The sequence below is a fragment of the Parasteatoda tepidariorum genome, chromosome 7 (assembly GCF_982258835.1).
Source record: "Parasteatoda tepidariorum strain Cologne lab strain chromosome 7, Ptep-v5.0, whole genome shotgun sequence".
NCBI classification, from domain to species: domain Eukaryota; kingdom Metazoa; phylum Arthropoda; class Arachnida; order Araneae; family Theridiidae; genus Parasteatoda; species Parasteatoda tepidariorum.
The window spans coordinates 15,047,990-15,072,575 of NC_141761.1; the positions used below are offsets into that span (position 1 = coordinate 15,047,990).

The window sequence follows — 24,586 nt, forward strand, 5'->3', positions numbered from 1 at the left end:
AGCGAGAGGTTGGCGGGTTCGAACCCCGGCTGTACTCAATTTTTAAAATTGTTTTTTCTTTTGTTTGTTTTACATTATATTATTTATGTAATCTGTTTTTCGATATATTAAAGGATCCTACATATATAAAAAAAAATTTTATTTGGGAAATTTCAAATAATGCTTGAAAACTGGAAAAATCCCGGACATAAGTTTATTTAAATTATATTTTTTTAAACTTGTTTTACGATACTTTCACTATAGTTTAGCATACCAAAAGTGTTCTAATTATAAAATCAATTGTCTTTCTCTGTGAAAGAACGCATAATGGAATAAAAATCAAAATAAAATAAAATGGCGGTGAAAATTCTGAAATTTCAAAATTCACTAGCTGTATTTGCTTAGGCATCTCGCTTTTAATTATTTTATCGAATGGGTGTTTTTAATTTTAAAACTTAAATTTCAATTTCTAAATTTTTTTATTTTAATTTTTAAATTTTTAGCATCGTTATTCTATTTTTAACTTTTACTTGAATGTAATAACTAAGTCATTACAATCTTTGATTTCTGGGAAATTGTTTCCTATTTTAACTAATCCTATCAATTATTTAAATTTAAATATTGCTAATTATTTTTATTAGTATTTGAAAATTAATTTATCTTAAAAATAATTTTGTCCTAAGTACTTTAATTATTTTGTAAATTTCAATTTAACTTAAATAGAAGGTCCTGTATCCATTCAAGACACTCCGTATTTTTTGTTAAAGTTCAATTGCAAGGGAAATTTTACATTAAGCATTCTATTCTCCATGCTCCACGCTTAGAATAAAGTTATTTATTCTTGTTTCTGCTCCTTTTTGAGATGTTCATTTGATAGTTTGCTGTACGCTTTTATCTACACCGTATAAACTTTGAATTCCAAAAAAACCGAAAACGTCACAGGAAACAAGTAAGCTGAAAGCGTAAAAATATTTTCATACAATCTTTCGAAACTGATTTTAAACCAATAGTTTATTTTTACCATTTTTGAAGTATCTTTTAAAATTTATTCAGTAACAAACTAAGCAAGAAATTTACTCTGGTAGAAATTATTAATACAAAAGATTGAGAAACTGAAATAATTCATTAATACAGTGCTCAACATTCAGGGACCTTGTTTTGTTAATTTATAATAATTAATTTTGTTAATCTGAAATGTACTAATGTTTATAAACATCATTATTTCTCAAAATTCCGATTGCAATATTTTAATTGAAATATAATCTTTAATTCTTTGTTTTGTAACTTATATACAAAGATATTAAGTTTGCAATGTTCTACCTCGACCTTGAAACCTCTCTAGTTCGTTTTCCTTCTGGGGTCCATGTGAGAACAACAGTTCTTTTGTCTCCAGTCATTATTTGTAAAATAATAAATGCAAGTAGTATTCATTTAAAGACAACTGCAAGCTAAAAGCAGTGCAGCAAATTTAAAATACCAGTTTCTTTTAATTGATTATTCAATCTCTAAAATTTTCTTTTTCTAGAATGTTATTTAAATTGTTTGAGAGTTGGAGTAAAATTTACATTTTAAATTCAGTAAAATTTACATCTCATTGTTTTTTCTTTTCTTCCCATGTTGGTAACTGCGCTTATTTTTGCACTTAATTTAAAATATTTGTTTCTTTCTTACCTAGAGTACGAAACTGTTGCCTTTCCTTTGAAGTTTTTTTGGGTGCTGAAGATTACAAATAGGAAGGAATTGATATTGGTATCACTGGTAGTCAAAAACAAGAAGCTATCAGCCTACCTTATGGTTAATTATTAATTAAACTACCCTTTTATTTTTCGAATTTTCTGTTGTTGCATGTGGTTAGATAAAATCATTGATTCTTCATAATCATGTTTTTTGTAAGAAAAATAAAATCCTGTTAACTGTCAATTTTTCAAAGCTATAAAGGTCAATAAAAAAACTAAACTTATATTATTTTTCTTTATTTTCCTTTTGAAAAGACAGCTAGTTTATTAAAGTGGCCTTTCAAAACTTCTCACATTTTCACCAGATATTAACATTGTTGTTGACGTATGACTGTTTAGGCAGAGGGGGCGCGATTGTTCTTGTTTTCCAGTGGTGCCATCTATGACCAAGAATTCGACTTCTGCCACACCGTATGTCACACTCGTTTATAGGGCGGACCCATTCATACATCCATTCATTCATCCACAAATTGTCATTTTGACCTGAATCAGAGAACAATCGATCTCCAATCCAGTACCCCCAAAGATATTAGTTTGTTATGGGAACATGGAGGACTTTTGCGACTCGACAGATTTAACGTGCATCAGTCACTTTACTACACGGGAAGTCTTTGGCCGGCGGGGTTCGAACCCATGAACTCTCGGACGTGGGGCCCAGCACCCTACCAACCAGGCTCTCCCGGCCCTAGATATTAACGTAATTTTGTTAACTGAAATACATTAATAAATGAAAAATAAATGTTCATTAAGTGTTTTATTTTTTTCTAGTGAAAGTCTATAAAATTTTAATAAATACTTACTTGTGAAAAATACAAACAAACAGTTATATACATCTTAAAATTTATCGAATTTTTAATTTCCATAAGCTTTTAGTGTTTAAATAACAGTTAGTGTACCTCTGCAAGTGTAAAAATAATTATTTTAAGTAAAATCACATTGATTCAACAGGAACCTGAAACAAAAGTTGAATCTGTTGCTTTGGTTACTCATTATGAGCAACAAGAAGATATGGCCAGAGCTTTGGAACGAAGCACGAGAATCATAAACAAATCAACCTGTGTGCATGCAAGATGATTCAACCAAGCAAGCTACCATGTCTGATTACAATTCTGTCTTCACTGTTTCATCTGGTAAGTAAAATTTTTGCTGATAATAAGTGTAATATTTTTAACTTATTGTATTAATCTGTATAATTAAGACATTTTAATTTTAGCAGAAAACATTTATAAATAAGAATTTTTCAAAGTACTTTTTTTTTCAAGAAATAAAAATATTTTTTCTTCATTAAGAAGGATATATATTGTCCTAAATTCTTATGAATCAAGAAATTGTGCCAAGCTATTTTAATTGACGATCACATTTTTTTTATTTATGTTTTTTATCAGTTATCAGTTTTATTGCTAATTCAGTGGGATATATATTTCTTTAAAGTCTTGCAAAATTATATACATTTAAGACACAATTTAGTTTTTCTTACATTGCAAACAGTTAATTCATTGTTAACTTTGAAGAAAAATTCAATTAATTGTACATATAAATTATTGAAATCTCGATTTTTTAGTTTTTTTATTTTAGTGTGGTTATGGATTAATAGCCCTTAAATTCACATTTCTGATTATAATTCCCAATATTTGTGACTTCAAAAGTAACACCTAAAGGAAGAGAGATTTGCCTGAATTATATTTTTTAAATGCAAAAGTTAATTTAGGTTTTAAGTAATTTTTTTAATTTGATTTGAATTGATCATACAAATCTGTTTCGGAATATGAATAAAGCACAATTCTTTATTTAATCCGTATTCAGTTGTGAATTGATGATACCTTTCTGAATAATAAATGTCCAATGTGTTAAATTAGCTGTAAAATTTTTTAAATTTCTATGTCTCTAATACTAATACATTAATAGAAATATAGCTTAATATTAGTATGAATTTCAGTGGGGTATAAATAATATACTAGCCTTAATGTTTTAATATTTCTGTATACTAAGTTTAAACAAGATCATGAAATTTGACTCTAACGGAACTAAACTGCTCTTAGGGGGGGAGGGGACTTTTTTTCTCATTTAAAATTGTATGTTTAAATTAATGAGTAGCTCTAAGCACGGATTTATATATTTTACTATGTAAATAAGGTAATAGTTTTTTTTTAATCTTTAGTATTGTCATTTAATTCCTAATCTTTTAGAGAGTTATTAATTTATAATTCTTACAGGAATGAAAAGAAAGCATATTAATTTTTTTTATTTAAATACATATAGGTAATTTATTGATTTTCATTTTAAAAAAATGTTTATCATAAACTAAATGCTGAACTTAAGTGTGATTAGGACACAAAAAATTGAAATTGCTTACAACAAAAGCATTGAAATAAATGATAATTAATTGAAATTAATTTTATTTGCATTGATATATTTTACTCCTAATTGGTATAGAATAATGCTTAATAAATTTAGCTTAATAAAGCTTATCTTCTTTAATTTTTTGTTTTATGAATAATTTTATGAATAAATTTAAATGTGGAATTTATAGTTTTATCTTTTATATATTTTACAATTTCATTTACAAATTCAATATAAATAAACAAAACCTGTTTAAAAATTTTGTTTCAATGAGATTCATAAATTTTAATTTTATTCTCTGTTATAATTAAGGATTTCTTCTATTTCATCCAGTTTATCCCATTGCATTCTGAATATGCAAAAATAGTGTCTTATCACTGTTGGGATGCAAGGTATGTCATTTATAAAAGTTTAACTCTATTCTAAATTTATAAATTTCAGAAATGTTTCAAGCAAATGTAAGAGCAAATCATCAGGCAAGTCTTTTAGCTTTCTACTTTACACTGTAGCCTATAAATCAGTATAAGAAAAAATACATCCTAGTACATTAACATGTTAATTTTATTCATTCAGTTTTTAAAATTACTTATGAATAATTATTTTTTCTATTATGAGACAACATAAATCAGTGGCCCCCATCCCCCCCAAGCTCTTGGGTGCATTCTTGGGCAAATTCTAAATCCCCCCCAAAACTATTCGTTTTATTTAGTGTAAAAATTCCCCCCCAAGCTTTAAGTGGGCGTATTAACTGAAGGCAAGTAAACAACTATATTGACATTAGCATGACTCTGAAATTTCGTACAACTTTTTTATTTCAATAAAATGAAATACATTCAATGACCTTCTTATAAATGGACACAGAGGAACAAAATTACATTAATTTTTATTTGGCATAAAATAATATAATTTATATTATTTTATGTGAAGTTATTTAAAAAAAAATATTTGTGCCCAGATTCATACAGATTTTTTGAAGTTATTTTTCAATTTTTATTACACTTTTTCTTCCTACTTGAGGAGAATGCTTAGGGGAAAAAAAGAAGAAGAAAAACTACTATCGAGAATTTACAATAGTTAGTTAAAAGCATTTACATTAAAAGGTATTTACATAATTGAAAAATAACTTCCAATCTTCTCTTTCTTGTATGTTTCAAAATTCATGATAACTACTGAAATAATAAAAAAATTATCAATTAATAGAGAATTTGTATTTCACAATTAGTTCCTTATAAGTTGTATTTTCTTACATGATTTAGATTTTGTAATTTTTTCAAGAACATAAATATTTAATAAACATTCAATGAATATTCATCAACTAGCTTAAATAATTAAGTAATTTCAAGCACGTATATATTGTTATATATTGTAAAATTTCTATTTCAAAATTAGTTGCTTATAAGTTATATTTTCATACATTATTTAGGTTTTATATTTTCTTCCCTAACACAACAATTAAAATGCATAGTTGGTTACTAAATTTGCTGCACATAAAATAATCTTAACTTCTTTTTTAAGTTTATTTTTTCAATCGTCTCCTGTTTTTTAACAAAAACTCCTGTATTTTACGACTACCAGTATATTCAGTAAGTTTCTCTCGAAGAAATTTTTTAAAAAGATATTTTTCAATAAAATATCTGTTGATGGCAAAAATAAAATTCAAAAATCTTTAATTTATACATTTTTGCTAATTATTTAAAAATATAAGCAGAAAAATTCTTCTTTAGATTAAGATTTATATACATATTTTTTACTTAGCATAATGTAAGTGCTTATATCAATTTTTCAATTTTGAATTTCTCTTTTAGACTTACATGATTGTGCATGATGTATCAAAACTTTACTCGTAGTCTAAAAAATGTCGCTAGTAAATTCTCCGTTCTTTGTTTCTCCAATGTTGACAGGTATGTAGATGCATTTATTTGTTGATCTTCTTCATAATGATTAATTAATAAGATAAGTCATAATGTGGACAACTTATATTTCTGTTATTTAATCTCTTTACACATTTGAGCTAGTCAATAATTAAAATTTTTGCTTCACAAAACACATTGTAAAGTGCAAATAATATTATTATAATGTGTTGTGTAATAATCAAATTTCTTAAATCTCATCACCTTCAAAACAGAAAGGAGAAAAAAGACAAGAGAGTTTTCTGAAAGGCATAGCTTTAGTCTTTTTGTTGTGAATAAAAACATTATTCAGTGCTAATATGCCAGAATTGAGGGTTACTCAATAATATGTTATCTCAGTAATAACGACCTCACTTTTGTATTTTACTTTTAATTAAAATTAATAATTTAATTAATTGTGAAATTAGAAACATAACAGTTAGGAACAAGATGATTAGATATAGAAATTTAATTGAACAATGTTACTGTTAGTTTTTACAAAGTTAAATATAAAACTGCAAGTTCCTTGGAAACATCATGCTTATTTTGCTCCACTGGCACTCATAACAGCAATAATTTTATATATATTTCTTACTATGTTTATTTATTAGTTCAAAATATTTTTGGGGATGTATAATGTAATGAAAAATTAAATTTTCCTTTATTTAAATACTATTACTTATTTAAATAATATACTTTATTAAATTTATGCATAGCGTTTTTAAAAAATGTTTGAAGGTGCTTATTTTTTATTTATGTTTTTTAAAAGCTCTTAAAGGTGTTTTTTCTATTAGGGATTTGAAAAAAGTGTTTAATTCTATCTTTTAAAAAGAGATTTTTTCTTTGCTGTGTCGATTGGGGTTTTAAATTACAAAAAAAGCATTATTTTCACAATTTTCTCTGCCATATTTATCAGAAACTAGTAATTTTATCATGTTTATGTTAAGTTTTTTAAAATAGTATTGAATTTTATTGATTTTATGTTTATAAATTAAGAACTTTAAACAATAGAAAACATTTTCTTTATTACTGCACAGATCCTAATTATGATTTTTTTTAATACTGATTCAAAATATTTTTGAGTGCTTGAAAAGTACTGAAAAGGTGCTTATTTTTTGTTGAAAAGTTTGACTATGCATCCTAAAATAAAATATTGTTTATGCAGGTTGATGAGGACCTTGAAAACAAAGCTTTTTATGCTGGGCATGTGTTGGGTGCAGCAATATTTTTGATAAAAGCAGGATCCCAATCAGTAGTCTACACAGTAAATCTTTTTTTTTTTTCTTCTCAATTATTGCCATCGTAAATAATTAGTTGGATTATTGTTTCTTATATTTATATTGAATGAGCTTTTGTGTTTTTGAAATTAGAGAGAAGCTAGATTTTGAGTGTTATGATTTTAATTATTACAATCATTTTTGGAAGGCTGTAATAAATTTATTTTATTCACATTAATTTGCAGTTCTACAACAAACACTTACCCATACTTGCCAGATATATTTCAGTTTCTTTTTTATACAGTAAAGCCTACTAAGTTTATTTTATGTCTAAGTTGACCTCTTATCAGGAACCAAATTCATCCTATTTTGAAATAGAGGTCAAAACTTTTGTAACTTATCAATCTTCCTATTTCCTTCTTTATTTTTGTAATGGAAAATAGCATAAAGAGAATACTTATTTTTAAAATAATGTTATCCTAAAGTTAATAAGATGGACAGAGTTAGGAGTTTTTCCAAGAGTTCAATAATTAAAGTCAGTACACAATGTTTTACCATAGTGCATAGTATTTTTAAAAAGTATTTATTTTCGTTTTTTAAAATCCCTTAAAGGTGCTTTTTCATTGGGGTGTTTTTAAAAAGTGCTTAATTATACCTTTTTGAAAATGAGATTTTTTTCTTTACCTTGTTGTTTTTCGCAATGTATTATGCAAACGCTGGTTTACACATTGTTCTATTCAACACTTTCACAATTCATTCAACCACAATCCATCTCGAGTACCATCGATCCTTAAAGTATGATAGCGCCAATCATGTTACATATTTGATGAAATTCTTGGGAGTGCTCATGTGTGTCTACTGAGCTGAATTTGGTGAGATTCTTGCACTCTCGTGTGCAACTCTGCTGCAGTTTGCAAGGTATTCTCAATTTCAGGCTTTATTTTCCACCCTCTGAAATTGAACCGAAAAGTCTCTCGATCTTTTTATGGTGGCTAATATAATCAGGAAAAGAGTTCTTTGTCAGAAACTAGTTATTTTATCATGATCATGTAAAGTCTTTGAAAATTACTTTGCATTTTGTTAATGTATATATAGTGTTATAAAATATTTTTTGAATTCTTTGAAAATACTTTAAAGGTGCTTATTTTTTGTTGTGATATTTGGCTAAGCACTTTGTTTACTTATAGCTGTATAATCTGTGTTCAAAAAAATTTTCGTATATTTAACACAGAATCGTAAATTAAAACACATTTTACTATTGGTGTGCTTCCTTGATTCTCCTGTGCATTCTCTTTTTTAATCATTTTCAATTTGAATATTATGAAAAATTCTGTTTAACAAATATTCTATTTTCACAGTCGATTTTTTTTATTCTTTTTGAACTTCTCATTAATTTGAATCAGGTAGAAATGCCTATTTGACAAGGATTCTATTTTAGCTGTCTAATTTTTTTTTGTTTCTAAATAATAATATTAACAGAAATTTGTATTATCTGTAATAATATTAATAATCTGTAATATTTGTATTATCTGTAATAATATTAATTAAATTTGTATTAACAGAATTAATACAAATTTCAACAATTTGAAAATTAGGTCGTCTCTGAAGAGGTTTTATATCTAACTTGCCAATGATGCATCTTATCTTCTTTTCTCAGGAAATTTATGCATAAATCAAATTTTGTCCCATCTTTTTTTCAGTACTTTAGCATTTAAATTGTCTTTTAACTTTTAAATCGTCTTTGTCTATGAAAGTAATCTGAGCCACATTTAAATGTTCTGTCTTTTTCGCAGTATGTGATAGTGATTAAAGAGCCGACCGCATACTCTTCAGTCATGTTTTCCATTTCCTCTTCAAGACAGTGGCCTTTCAAATCATACATTTGGTTTTGGTTAAAATTAGAAAACATTCTAATTCTGATGATTCACTTCTCAAGTACATGAACGTTCAGTGCATGTCTCTTGTCCCTGAAGTCATTCTCTTTTGCCCTCTCTGAAATAGAATAGCTGGACAAAAAGCAAAATTTCAACGATTTTGTTGCTTCGACTTCATGAAATCATGATATTCTTTTGCATATTAGGTGCCATTTTTTAAAGCAGCCAATGTCTTGTTTGGCTTTTTAGAACAACCTTACATTCACATGGTATTTATAGTTGTATGTGTTGTGAGGTATTAATGAGATACACTTAACAAAAAGGAGAATAAGAACAAAAATGAGATAAGACATATTTTACATCATTATAATGCTTCTATAAACAAATGAAAAGCCTCTTTAGCGCCGTAGACATATATTGCATCTGCACTCTCCGTTACTCTGTCAGAGTTTGTATTATGACTGAATCCTTCATACTGTTTGTCTACGATAGGTACTCTGACCGCCACAAAGTCTGCGACAGTCTGGTGCTATGGAAACAAGAAGAGGGCATTTTAGGAAGGGTAGCTTCGATGATAGCTTGTATGGGAAGTATACCAGATTGGCTGACTCAGCCACCAGTGGGAGACTTATTTAATCTGATTCAATAACTTTTTTACGATTCGCATGAATATTTCTTTCTTACTTGAAATGATTCTCTCTACTCAATCAGTTGTTATTTTTTAAATACAAAAGGAAAAAAAGTGAACAAATTCTGATATTAAGGGTAGTACAGGTTTTTTTAATTTTACGATATTCATTATGAATGTTCATTGATTGTCAGATGGTTTAATTTCTAAACTTGCACATTTTTTAAAGCAGTTAATTTCTTTTATTATTTGAGTTTTCTGGAAAAAGTGAAGTGCTTAAACTTATTAACTCTGATTTTAAAAGGAGATAAAACTTTTTCTGAAAATAGAAATAGTTCACGTTATCTATGCCGAAAAAATATTAAATATCTTTGTTCTTATTATTTATTTTTTACTTTTTTTTTTAAACTGAAAGCAAGTTACCGCGTATAGGATGAAATCTAAAACTATCAACGATGATTTTTATCTGCACCCATCAAACCATCTGAAATTATCTAAGTTTTTTTTTTGTTGCTTAAATTACGTTTTCTTACTTGTATTTTAATGTAACCTGTATAGTTTTTCTCACTATTTATTAAGAAAAATAAGTCTAACAGTTTTTTATTATCAAAATTATATTTTCATTTTTTTTCTTAATAACCAATTTACTATGTATGATAAAGTTATAGATGAGTTATTTATTAATAAAACATTGAGCTTGCTTTAAACAATTTTATACAATTTCCATACATATCCTATTTATCAATCATTACATAGAAATAACAATTTTAAATTGTCTTTGAGTCAAAATTTTAATAGCGGTTCACCCAAAATTTGATATCATAATTTTTACATTTTTTGTTGTTTTGTGAAAAGTATATATTATACAAAACAATAGCCCAAAACGATTTTTTTTTATTTAATTTATTTTACAAGATGTTAACAATTAAATTTTAAAGCTCTTTTTAATTAAAAAAATAAATATCTAAGGATATAATAAATGGATTTTAAATAAATGTATCTCATTTTACGAGGAAGTTCTTGATAAAATAGTTATAAATAAAATATATTCTTCTAGTTCCAAGTTTCAACTCAAAAAATTATGTAAATAAATTATAAATAACTAATTATTCATAATATTATTCACCTAAAATTATAAATTTATTATTTAATATTATGTTTGTTATTTTGTGAAACTTTAGTTCAGGTTTTTAAATTCCCTCCAAATCAACTGATACAGTGCAATTGAGCGATCAGCAAAGTGGAGTGGCAGAGCGTGCCGTGGTACAGTGTTTCGCGTAATAAGCTATAACTTTTTATAGAATTGCGATCCATTTTTCTTTTGAAAAGCCATTTTGTTCAGAATAAAATTTACTTTAAAATGGGTTTTGTTTGAACTTTGAACGACATTAACAACATTTTTGTTTTTCATTTTACAACTTAATTTTGCAATAAAAATTAAATTTTTTAAACATTTGTTTTATTATAATTATTTTATAAAAAACTTCAATTATTTCCGCGTAAAATGAGATACATTTTTTTTAAAATCCATTCATTCTATCCTTAGATATTTATTTTTTAATTAAAAAGATCTTTGAAATTTAATTGTTAATATCTTGTAAAATAAATTAAATAAAAAAAATCGTTTTGGGCTATTGTTTTGTATAATATATACTTTTTAAAAAACATCAAAAAATGTAAAAATTATGATATCAAATTTTTGATGCTACCGCTATTAAAATTTTGACTCTTTTAAAAAAGAGAAAAATCGAACGATCTAAACGATGTTTCAGATGCGAATACTTATTTCTCTTCACTCTAGAGCTAACACAATTGACCAAAGAAACAGATCTCATTTTCTCGCGCCAAAACCAGTCTTAAAGAGGGACCCGCACCCCTACTTGAAATAATCATACCTCGTAACCATAGTCACCGCCACTCCTCCAGATGAATGTCTGTCGGAGTACCTATCGTAGACAAACAGTACATGGGAGCTTATAACTAACATTATCTTTAACCAAAATAAACAGCTCATCGACATTACTTTTCTCACTTAAATTAGTCTCTTTTGAATTTGATGTTAAATACTTCTCACATAAAGACTGAATTAATTTTTTTTACCTTTGTTGGTAATTTTGGAAGTGAGTGTAAAACTTTTTTTACGGCTTTACCAAGACTCTGCCAAGATTTGTATGGGGTATTTAAATTATTTGTATGTGAAGAGGTTGGTAGAATTTCATTTTTTCTATGTTTACACAATCTCTGCATAACAGCGTTTGCACATCTAATTTTTTAAGTCCAGCTTTTGTTGTGGAAGCTTTCTTCTCTGCCTTTCTCTGTCTGTTTTTTTTTTTCATTATATCATGGAGATCTTGTTCAATAATATTTTACTAAAATATTATTATAAAATGTTCAATAATATTTTAATACAATAATATTTTACTGAAACATAAAATGTTTTTATCATGTTCTTTAAGAATTATGGCGTTCTTTCAAAAAAGGAAAAAAGATCATTTCTAAGGCGAATTATCTTTAAAACTTCTGTGATTTTAGAATTTTTATTATTATTTTTATTTTATCAATTTAAAATTCTAGCTGAAGCAAACCAGTCATTGGCAATTTTTTTTCTTAGTTCAGAAATGCAAACAGAAAAATCAGGAGTATTTATTTCCCTTCCGATGAGCAAGAAAAGTATCTTTAGAATATAATTCTGCAGAAAAAAAAGAAAGAAAAATATTTGCTTTTGTATTTATTTTTTTAGCTGTTTTATTGCTTCAACTCTTTCTTTACTCTGTTTTTTAAATTTGAAATCCATAAGTATTAATATGCAAAGTACAACAGTTTTTGGTTATACCTATCATTTCAATTGATGTTATTATAATGCTTTTTTAAAATTATTGTGTTTTTGTCGTAGAAAATAGTAACTTTGTCAAATCATGAAAAATTCTTGGAATGAGTCATGGATTTGAAGATCTAAAATTTAGCAGGTAACCTGTAAAGGGCAATGTATGAAACGATTCATATTTCTCACATTTCTAGTGCATTCTGCAGAATACCAATTGAGAAACCGGCAAAGTAGGAAATAAATTACCGATTTGATAAAAGCTTTCTGTTTTTGAAGTGGAGATGTAATTTTCATCAACCCTTGACTACAGTGGCATACTCATTGTGTCAATTGACAAACCTGTGACGACCAATCAGATGCAAAAAACTCTTTACCATTGTGCGTATTGTTTTTTAAAGGTGCTTATTTTAGATTTTCGTTGTTTAAAAGCCCTTAAAGGTGGTTTTTTCATTGGGTGCTTTTAAAAAGTGCTTAATTTTTCCTTTTCAAAAATTAGATTTTTTTCTTTGCCATGTCAATTATGCAAAAGCCTGTTTTTCACACTGTTTTATACAAGGTATTCACAATTCATTCAACCACAATCTATTTTGGATTACTGTCGGTCCGTATCGTATGAAACCGCTAATCATTTTACATGTTTGATGAAATACTTGCGAGTTCGCATGCGCGTCTATTGAGCAGGGTTCGGTGAGATTATTGCACTCTCGTGTGCAACTGCTTCATTTTTCACCCTCTGATATCGAACCGAAAAATCTCTTGATCATTTCATAATAGCTAATATAATCAAGAAGAGTAATCAGGAACTAGTTATTTTATTATGATCATGTAAAGTCTCTTAAAATTATGTTGCGTTTTGTTACTGCATATAATGCTTAAAAATATTTTTTTAGTGCTTAAAAAGTACTAAAGAGGTGCTTATTTTTTGTTTAGAGATTTGGCTACGCACCCTGTTTACGTTTAGACCTTACTTTTTTAAGAAGTGAACGTTAAAAGTAGTTGCACGAAAATTCTTAAAAGTACTGTTTTTTATCACCTATTCACTACATATTTTGAAAAGTAGTGTACTTCATTTCAATCGACAAAAAGTGTAGCGATTACTGCAATTTCCTGACTTCTACCGACCACTGTATATACTTCGCAATAAATTATTCAAAAAAGTTAAACCTCTGTGGATAATAGATTCATTGTTTATTTGTACAAATAAAATCCAATTCTAGGTTTTAATGAAAGACGTCATGACTCTAGAAGAAGTTAGAGCAGTTTTTAAAAAATGTTTAGAAAATGCAGCACTCTCAAACTACGCTGGAATATCAGAACAAGCCAAAATTGAAGGTAAATTATTTGCAAATTTGGGTAGTACTAACTTTTTAAGTATGTACAAAAAAAAGTGTTTTAAATTTAAACTATATTGTCTATTTTCTATTTCTTCTTTTAAAATAGGTTTACTAAATATAAATACAGTCAAACTCCTCTATAGTGAACTCCCGGATATAGTGAACGAAATGTTCGGTCTCGTGCCTTGCTATATGTTGTTTTTTGTGGATATAGTGAACCGAAAAAGGGAGGAAATTCGATATAGTGAACTTTTTTCTGTCTTCAACTGGTTTTCTTCTTCATTATTTTCTAATTATTTTGAAATTTCTACTTCAAAATAAATACATACACCGATTTTTAATACCATCTATTGAGGGGAATGTATCGATAAGCATTTTTTTCTTGTTTGCTTCTTTTATCTCTTTATATCTTTGCTTCTTTACACTTTCCCATCCCTAAACAAACCAAGCAGATGTTTCTAACCCAGGCAGATGATGGTGCACCTGTAAGGTGTCAGTGAGATCAATATTCCTTTTCTGTCAGATTAAATGAGGCATTATTGGTCAACCCTAATATGTGTTGATAAGGCCCTTATTTCAACTCCTTTTTGTTCTCAGTTCAGTTTAAAAAAGCCTGCAAACAAGTTTCTCAAATTTAACTATGGCGAGCAGTAAACGCAAAATGTTCTTCATTGATGATAAAATGGGCGTAATCAGAAAAATTGAAAATGGATGCAATCAAGCTGATATATGCAGAGAATATAAACTATCCAAATCTGCAGTTTGTAACATATGAAAAAATAGGCAGTTAAAAATTTCTGCTCATGAAAAAAAATTTAGATGCCAGAAAAAAGTTGAGAAAAGCAGATCACAAGGATGTTGAAGAAGTATTACTGAAGTGGTTTAGCATTAGAAGAACCCACAATCTCCAGTATCTAAACAAATGTCGATGAATTTGCTAAGTGATTTTACGATACTACTTTTATGTACTAAAATGGAAGGTTAGACTGGTTTAAAAAGCGGAATAACAGAAATTCAGGAAAAATTATCTGAGAGTCGAGAAATGTTTCCATATCTGATGTTGAGGATTGCTCATCAGCTAGAGATTACTAATTTATTTTTTTTTGCATGCAAGACGAAGAGTAATAAAAAAGTAGCACATTTTTTGCTACTACTTAATATTTTCCAGTTATTTATTTGAATAATGTGTAATAAAAGGGAGGATTTAAGGAACCATTAGTTAAATTGCCTGCATAACGGATAAAGTGAACTCCCCGTTATAGTGAACCATAATGTCGGTCCCTTGAAGGTTCACTATAGCGGGGTTTGACTGTATTATGACTTCTATTGTTTGTTTTTTTAAGTTCAGTTTATTACTATACTGTTTAAGATGAATAATCTTAAATAGATAAATTATTGTATATCTTGTGGTATAAGTCAACCTAATTTTCGATTACAAGATATAAAATTTCTACTATGTCAGGTGTATAAGTCAACTGCTTTGTAAACCAAATATGAAAATTTCTAAAATTGGAAAATAAATAAATAAAATTATTAAATTTCTTTGAATATGATACATTTACCCTCAAGTAAAGATGGTGTTTGCAGGGCTAGGCGTGAGTCACTTTTCTCATTTAATGTCAGTATCTTAAAAAATAGTAACTTTTATTTACTGTTTTTAAGGCTGTCACTTATCTCTCTTTTTATTTTAATTTCATTCAATCAAAGGAAAGATTTCACATTTCCCTAAACCCATGATCCTCTTGCTATAGTAAAGAAGGACTCACCCAAATGGGTGGGGCACAGAAGAGGATTGAATGTGTGAAGAAAAATCAACAATTTCCACTTTCAAATGAATTGTTCGCTTTTTTTCAGTGCTGTAGTTGAAAATTCTTTATTTTATTTTACTTTTATGTGTTTTGATCATTTTTGTTCTTATTAGGCATGTGTTTCTTCTGTTAATTTGCAGAATTCCGCGAATCTCAAGATTATTGATTCACGGACTTTCGTAAATCAATAATTTATATTTCAACAAAATTTTCTCGGAATTTCGCTAATCAAAAACTTAAATTTTACCACTTACACAAAATCTAGTTAACATGAAATTTATACCTCCTTTACAAGCACCTCTTTTTTTCTTTTTGAGTACTTAATGAGATCCAAAAGAACTTTTTTTCACCAGATTTGTTTGAGTTTCTATGCTTTATATCTGTAATAACTAACTCTTATAAAACTTTGCATCTGTAATAACTTCTTCGGTAAAAATTAATGAACCACGGAGGCGAATAGAAAAATAATTAAGTTGACGGTCTTCAAAGTAATTCTGAAATGGAAACATTTCAATTATCGTTCCCTAGAAAAAAAAATGGTGTTTTTTTTTTTCATTCCTTTTAAACTTTGATTTTAAATATGTCATAAATTCCGATTTGTAATAAAGGAATTATTTAGTCAATATTATATATTTGCTCTCGTTTTTTAATTGGGTGCAATTAGATTGAATTTTTCATATGATAACTGTAGATGGAGATTTCAACTCGCTGGATATCATTATAATTCCTGATTCCGATGTTTTATTTTTTCTTTTGCAGTTACTGCTACTGATTTTCTCATGGTTCTTAAAATTCCAATATTATTGTGACACGCAAAATTCAATTCATGTATTTATTATTATCGTTTGTTTTACGAGGACACTACCAAGTTTTAGTTGAGGTTTTAAAAGTTTTTGCTACTTGATATCGTCAGGATTTTTTAAATTGTGATATTTTCATACAATATTATTAAGAAGCGAGAAATTCTAATCACGTATTTATTTGTGTAATTGATTTTTCGCAGACTTGATTTAAGTTTTTTTTTTTTTTTGGAGTTCATGGAGGACATGATATCTTAAAACACAGATATTACTATGATACAGAAAATTCAAATTGCGCAACTGAATATTAATAATCTTATACGATAATTCTACTGTTTTTTTTCTATCAATTTTTCAGCAGTTGTCACTGCTAAATTTTGAATATTTTTAAAATCTCAATATTTTTAGTACAGTGTTATTAATTATAATATGTGAATCTCGAAACATACATTTGATTAACTTCTTTTTCACCTGCTCAATTTGAGCGATTTCGTAGTAAATACTTGAGGTTTTTATCATCAATCTTTTTTCAGTTATTGCAATAGATTTTACAAACTTTAATATCTTTTTTTCTTCTTTTTTTTAAAGCCACACTTAGTTCAACTATGGAGGAATTTGTTTGTTTTAATGTTTCTTTTGTCTGTAAGTCTTTTATTTATTTTTTATATACGAAAAGATAAAAAATTAAGCACTAAAAGAAAACAACATTGAAGAAAATTCAGATAATTTCTTCTTTCAGGAATCATTTGTCTATCTTATAAATAAAAAAAATACACTAACATTTATCATGTCTGAGATTGATACTTTGGTTCCTCAGTGAAAAATACAGTATTGTTATCAAGTACTAATTTCCATTCTTTGGAGTCTGGTGTGGGGCTCATTTTTTTTAAAGTTCTTATTCCTTAAAATCTTTCTTCATGCATTCTTTTTAATTTCTTAAAACATTTTTCCTCCTTGATTCTTATTTTTTTAAATTTTTTAAGTACTAAAATTGTTTTATTCTTTTTAATTTTCAAAAATATTTATGTGTAGTCTATTGTACTGTCACTTAGTTTTTGTGCATCGGTCATTTTGCCACAATAGGCATATATTTTGCATTCGCTCTCATAACTCAGCTTGATTGTGATAAAAAATAGTTTTTAAACTTATATCAAAAACGTTGAATATCGAAGTGAAATTGTCCCTAAGAAATTATATATATATATATATATAAAAGCACTAGTTTTATCACAGTTGAAAACTTGTTGCATCTTGACTCATTGTGTAACACTTAGCTGGCAAAATCAGTTTTAGATAAAATTTATTTAAAACTTCATCTTGTAAAATACTCATAAATCAAGTTTCTTGTGAAGTTTCAAAATTAATGACATTGCACTTTTTAAAATGTTCTTACTTAACCAATTCAGTGAATTTTGTGTGTTTTTAGTTATTGTCTCTAATTTTTTTCATAATCATATTTATCTAGATATAGCGGGCACACGACATGATTAATATTACTGAGAGGTGTATATAATTTGGTCGAGTCAGCGGTACTAATTTGGGTCGCATCAATCAAGTTGAAGATTGTTTCCGTGGAGTCATTTCTTGATACGATTTTAAACGACTGTATTTTAAAATAATTTGAATGAATAAATTATTGGTAATTAGCTTTATTTGCTATTGTGTGTTTTTTTATTTGCACATGCAATATTATAGACTGACTAATTTCATTTGCGTTTTTATAAATAGCTTACATTCTTTTTTGTAGGCTTCCCTATTGCATAGACCTCTTCATTAAAATGTAAGATATGAAAGTCCCATTTGATGCATGCAATGTTATTTTACTGTTCATTATACTTGCTGTCAGAAAAATGACCTAGAATTTGAAATATTAACTAAAGAAAAAATGAAGGTGATAGAATTACTTGCTTTTCTGCTGTTCTTAAGAAACTAGGTAATTTTTTAGTTTCAAAATTAGTTGCACATAATTGAACAAAAGTTCTGATAATATTAAAAGACAACAGAAGGAAATTTTTCTAAATGACTACCATATGCAGCAAAACCTGGCCAAGTTTAAGGACATTAATTTAGACATGACATTCTTGCAAATACTTTTTTAGTTGGAACAATGGTGTTTGTAGCCATAGATTCCATCTGCTGACAATCTTAGTATCTAATTTTGAGATTAAACAAGAAAAATGTTTTAGTAAATATCCTCCGTTCTTTGCTTAATTTTTTGAATCATACGTAATTTTTGGCATACCTGGTTCCATGAAACTTTCCATAATAGCATTTGAAATTAAATGTCTTCATTCCTAAAAGAAGTATTTAAAGAGAAGTGTTAAATCTATTTTTTAAATTACAGAAAAAAATGTATCTACCTCGCAAGAATTATTAACAATTAAATTTTTAGAAACTTTATTTTATATATGTTACCTCACTATACTATAATTTAAGTGCTCTGTTTAAGTCAGCAAGAGTCCTTATATTGATTGTTGGCTGTTTGGGTTTAAATAAAAACTCGGTTTAAAATACTGTATAAAACTACGTAAGTATTATAGTCTTTAGTTAACATGCACGTAATTTACCGCTGAATACTAGAGTGATTTACAAATTGACGAATAAAAATAAAAGCACAAATACAGTTCAATTAATATAATCTAGAAACAATGTACAGGTGCTTATTTCTATAACTTGGCTAAAAACTAAATCTGTAGATCATATTGCAAAATTTTAAAATCTTTAATACAAGTTGATCAATTTCTAACAATAACAATTTCTGCAGTAACAATTTAATTACAAGAGAATGTATCTTTAAAAATATTCACTCTAAAATATAGTTCAATCAGTAGACCAGAGTCCATCAGTAGTCTACTGATCTTGACTGATAATTGTCTCAATTAAATTACAATTATTACAATAATGAAAACCAGTGTTTGTTTTTTTGTTAATTTGTGTATTAAAATAAAATACGTTGAATGAAATTTATTTTAAAATTATTGATAGCTAATTTATAATTGATGTGACTAATTCATCAATCCCATTTGTTTTATTAGATTCTGACACCTATGTAATTACTGGCAGTTTTTAATTTGTGATTCATTACTTAAATAAATTAGTTCATATTAGCTTTCTTATAAATTTTAATCAAAGTGTTTTCCACAATTTACATTTTAATAAGAATTGTGCACAGCTTTCTCCCAGCTTCTTGATATAAAGATTTATATTAGTAAAATTAATGTTGATAAAAGTTTAAAAATGGTTGTTGCATTATTTAAAAATATCTTGTTGAAATAGACTTTATTAATTTTCATGCTTTGAAAATTTAATTTCTATTTTTGTAATATTTTTTCTATGTTTTTAAGCTATATTTGATGTCCATTATTTTTTCAAACTTTTGTTATACTCTAAAAAAGATGATAATAAGCATAAACATATGAATCACAAAGTAGTTGGTTGATTTTGATTTACTTATTAACATAAAGTTTTAAGAAATTTTGTTTTAAAAGAAACTTTTTACTTCCTTTCCAAATAATAGTTTTTCCCTAGATAAGAAAAAGAATGTTGGATATTTTTCTACAAAAGGTAACCATTAATATTTACTGAGTTTATTTAACTAAAGACAAGAAAGTTTATGGAAGTGGAGAAAAATTTCTAATTTCTAATGAAGTATTATGATTAAGTGAAAATTTGATTCAAAAAAGAGGAAGAAAAAAACTATTTAGTGAAGGATTAACATTATACATTATAAGACTTATATTACATGTTATTATTTAAAAACTTCTTTTTATGAATTTTTATGAATATTTTCAAACAAAATGTAAATTTGCTGCATTTTGACCTCAAAAGAATAATAAAAATACTAAAATATAAGAAATAATTATTTCGTGCTATATGTGAATGAATAAAGCTAAACAATACAGAAAAACTTATGATTTCATTTCAAAAGTCCTTTAGGATTTTTTGGTTGATTAATTATATTTTTTGTGATCCTAAACAATTGGAAATATTTCAGTGAAAAGTGAGTTAAAGATGATATGTATTTGATACCTTTCACTATGACTGAATTGGCATTGATCAAGTTAAAGCAGGGAGATGGTGTAACTGCTAAAAAACTCTTAGAACCAGCTCGGTATGTTGCTTAACATGTTAAATTTATTGTTGTAACTTTCATACCTGTTTGTTCTTATTATTATTATATGACTCTAAATAATTTTCTTTAATAAATTTATAGATATTTTTTAAAAATAACGCTAACCCATTATTTTTGTGTGTTATTCAGGATCTCCTAGTGCTTAAAAAATTTCAACATTTTAATACATGCCCTGCTTAGCATGTTGGATTAAAGAATACATGTCTGAATGAGACTTTTGCATGCACCAACATCTTTTCTTAATGCCTATTTAAAATATATGAATGCACCAGTTATTAATATGTTAAAAAGATAACATTATTGTCTTTATTTCGGTATGAATCAGAAATATCAAACATTGTTAACAAGGAATTATTTAACATGAATAGGTATTGAAAGAGGAAAAATCATAATTTAAACCACTTGGATTTTTTTTTTTTTTAAATGTCACTGATTTAAATTTAAAATTTTTTTTAAATCTAATTTGTAGCTAGTTATCATTTTTGAGTAAAATTGAATGCTACTTAAACCTATTTATCATTCATATAAAATCTATATTTATAAGTTTATATATTTTTGGAAGGTAGGGTAAACCATTTTCAAATTCTTTTATGTTCAACGGCAACAAAATACCTTTCTCTTCATGTGTTCTATTCCAGCGGCGGTGCCAGAATTGTTCCTTTTCATTTGTTGTTATCATACCAGAACTGCTCTTCACTACAAATAAAAAAGAAAAAGTGATAGGACTTCTATTTCTTAGCCTTTTATTATAATTATTATAATTAGTTTACATTTCAGAGTTAAAAGGAAAAAAAAATTTTTTAGCTAAGTTCACAAGAAATATTTTAGTAATTTCATGACATTAATTATGAAATCACAATAACATTTATTATGCAGATCTTTTCTATGAATATTTTTGAGGATGTTGTTGCATCTCAAATGCTTCCAATTTAATGATGAACCATATATTTAGCCATCTAATATTGAACAGATAACAGAAGAAAAGCTTACTTATGTCTCTGTGAGAGGCTTGCTTTTTTAATTTTGATAAATGTCCTAGTATACTCAAATGAAAAATAAAGTGGAAAATGAAAAAGCCAGGAAGATAATATTTTTAATTTAAAGTCCACTCCTTAATTATTTTTAGAATAAACTAAATGCATCTGAATTATTTGATTTGCTATGAAATTTTTATTAGTTTTTATCAATATTGCAAATGACATATTGGACAATAATTACTATTATCAAATAGTTAACTTTATAATGTGATATTTAAATTATTTTAATACATGTATATTTAAAAGAAATATTATTTCTAAGAGCTTTGAGTAATACTTGAAATTTTAGTCAAATATTTCAATTGCATTTAAAATACATTTATTCATTTATGTTCATTACTTTCCATTTCAATCACATGCTTTATGTCTGCAAAAAAAATTTAATATTTTTAAGAGGTCACAGTACCCAAAAAATGACCAAAGTATCGAATTTTTTTATTGCTTATAATAAAACTTTAAACTATTTCAAATTCACTGAAAAAAAGTCATCTATCTATCTACATTTTTAAAAAAGTTATGACTGATTTTAGATTGTCCTAATACAGAAACTTGCACAGCAGACAGATTTTAGAGTGCTTTTCCTCATTGATGATAATTTTGTGTTTTAATCTTAATTAAATCCCTAAGGAATTTTTTCTATTTAAGTATTATTACTTTTTTATCTTGAGTATAATACACTTATTTAAACTGTGCATGGAATAAGCATTTTATAAGGTATTAAAATTTTTACAGCATGTTATATATACCTAACAGGAATTTTTAACCTTTTTTTCTACATTTTTACAAAATAATCTATCAAAAATATTCTAATTGATTAATCAACAAATAAATGCACAAATTGTTAAGATGAATATGGTAAGCACCAAGGGAAAAAAAATTTTTTGAAAATATGTTCAAATAAAAAAGCCTTAGGGATTTAAAATTTTTGAATTTTTTCAAATTTTTTTAAAATGTTAAAAAAATTAAACAGTTTAATTACTTTTTGAAAATAAATTATTGATTATAAGTTAAATGAGCATGTAAAGCATCCACAAAATGAATTATTATATCTTTATTTAAAATAATTGTTGCAAAGGTACTGTGACATCTTAAAAACATACTAGACATCTAATAGAAATTAACTTAATTAGTGCCTGGGTGATTGTAAATAGCATAATTAGAAAATATCTCTCTTTCTCCCTAAAAGATTTCAAATCATAAATTATTTAAAATCCTATTATAGAGTAATGCTTTACATAACATCATTTTGAATGAATTTCATGTATTATTTACTCAACAGCTAGCAATATTTTGTTACATAGCTTAATTATACTTAATTATTTCAATTAAAGTAATAAATGTATTATGAATTATTAGCTCGTATAATCAGACTGAAAAGTTTTTTTTTCCAATGACAGGCACTGAATTTGAATCTACACTGAAAAGTAGAATAGGCAAAATTTAAATAATAGTTAAATCACTTAAATGTTGCAATTTCTTTTCATGTACTTTCTATCAGTAAGCTATTTTTACAAGAATTTAAATGACTTATGGAAGATAGCGTATTATCCTTCTGAACAATGACTTTAAGTTTATGCAATCGCTTTATAGCCTTTCTTGCATACTTCACATCCTCTTCCCTTACGATAACAAAGCTTTCCTTATCGTAATATAGTTTTCTGTACTGATGCGCTTGACTTGAAATTCTAAAATTTTTGTTTAGAATAAACTTTGTGTAACTCGACCACCAAGTGAGCTTAACAATGTTCGGATGAATGTTGTTTTCCTTTCCCAGAATAAGATCAACTTGTTTAGGTGCAAGTTGATTCAACACTATTTTGACTGCGATTCTACATTCCAATTTGAATTTCTCTCTAATCGACCGATAACACATCTCGGTCAGTCTCTCCCTGACCCTCGTCCTAAATTCGGTTTCAGAGAGTGACGTGAAAGACTTGAAAGATTTCGCTTAAATCAAATCTGACATTGTGCAATTGAATATTATTAACGGTGGCATTTTACCTTAAGTGTTTTTTTTAAAACTGTATTGTTATAGTGTTCTGTTTGTAAATTAAAATTTTAATAAAATAATTAAGTTCAGAATAATTATCTTTTGATGTTTCCCAGTATTTGTCTTTAATCAAATGCAGGCTAAGAAAAAGACATTAAGACAATAAACTTAATATAAAGATTTGAAATGTTCTTATACCTTTACAGCAATTCATTAAATGCAAAAAAAAAAGATAAAAATAACAAAATAAAAATTAGAAATAAGGTCCTTCTATTTAATATGTCATTTTGTTATTCATTTATTTAGTAAACAAAATATATTATATTGAGTATCAAAACAAATGAATTATTTATAAATATTAGTTTTATTTATTTATTTTTTGGTGGTTTAAAAATTATTTAAAATTACTTCTCATATCTAATCAAAAGTATTTTTTGAAACAATAATTGACACCCGCGGTTTAGATTATTCAAATAATGTTTTTTTACAGTCCTCCAAAGAAAAAAAATGGCTACCAAAATTAAGCAAATTATTAAATTAAGCAATGCTTCTGAAAAATGAAAGAAACATTTGTTATTAATGACTACGAAATTATAAATTCTTCTTTTATTAAATAGAGTTAATTGAACTTTTATTTATGAAAAAAATCTTCTAATTCATTTTAAAACTAAACTAACAGCTTACAGGAGAGCATAAAATGAAATAGCCAACTAAAAAATGATTGTTATAAAATATAATTTCTAAAAACTTAACAAATACAATTAAAACGAATAAAACTAATTATAAAAAGCTATGTAATTAATATAATAAATGCATGAGCTGAAGAGAAAAAACATTTTACTTACTTGCTCTTTTAAAGTGTTTAGTTCTCTCTTTTTGCAAAGAAGAAAGTAGACCCCTTTAGGACTAGGGACTAAGCAAAGATTCATTTGGCGAGAAAGTTTTAAAAAATGGAGTATTTATCTCCTTTTTTTATAAAAAACTTTCTCGCCAAAAGA

General features: G+C 26.7%; 1 protein-coding gene across 2 annotated transcripts; it reads left to right on the forward strand.

Annotated features, from left to right (window-relative positions):
• Positions 1-1,066: 1,066 nt before the first annotated feature.
• On the forward strand, positions 1,067-18,599 carry LOC147806893 (calcium-dependent secretion activator-like). 2 transcript variants are annotated; one of them, XM_087167385.1, is made up of 7 exons: positions 1,067-1,344; positions 1,655-1,773; positions 2,664-2,845; positions 7,110-7,208; positions 13,705-13,819; positions 17,895-18,068; positions 18,177-18,599. In XM_087167385.1, the coding sequence occupies exons 3-6, from the start codon at positions 2,786-2,788 to the stop codon at positions 17,918-17,920; spliced, it is 300 nt and encodes a 99-aa protein (XP_087023511.1). In that variant the 5' UTR covers positions 1,067-1,344; positions 1,655-1,773; positions 2,664-2,785; the 3' UTR covers positions 17,921-18,068; positions 18,177-18,599. The 2 variants fall into 2 exon arrangements, 1 of the variants encoding a protein (XP_087023511.1); XR_015435360.1 differs by lacking the exons at positions 17,895-18,068; positions 18,177-18,599 and adding an exon at positions 5,861-5,956 and having other exon boundaries at positions 1,067-1,773; positions 13,705-13,742.
• The last annotated feature ends 5,987 nt before the right edge of the window (positions 18,600-24,586 follow it).

Coding starts and splice junctions, on each gene's coding strand:
- LOC147806893 (XM_087167385.1), top strand. CDS start 2,786: ATGATTCAACCAAGCAAGCTACCATGTCTGATTACAATTCTGTCTTCA. Junction 7,209..13,704: donor CCCAATCAGTAGTCTACACA/GTAAATCTTTTT, acceptor ATCCAATTCTAG/GTTTTAATGAAAGACGTCAT. Junction 13,820..17,894: donor AGAACAAGCCAAAATTGAAG/GTAAATTATTTG, acceptor ATATTTATCTAG/ATATAGCGGGCACACGACAT.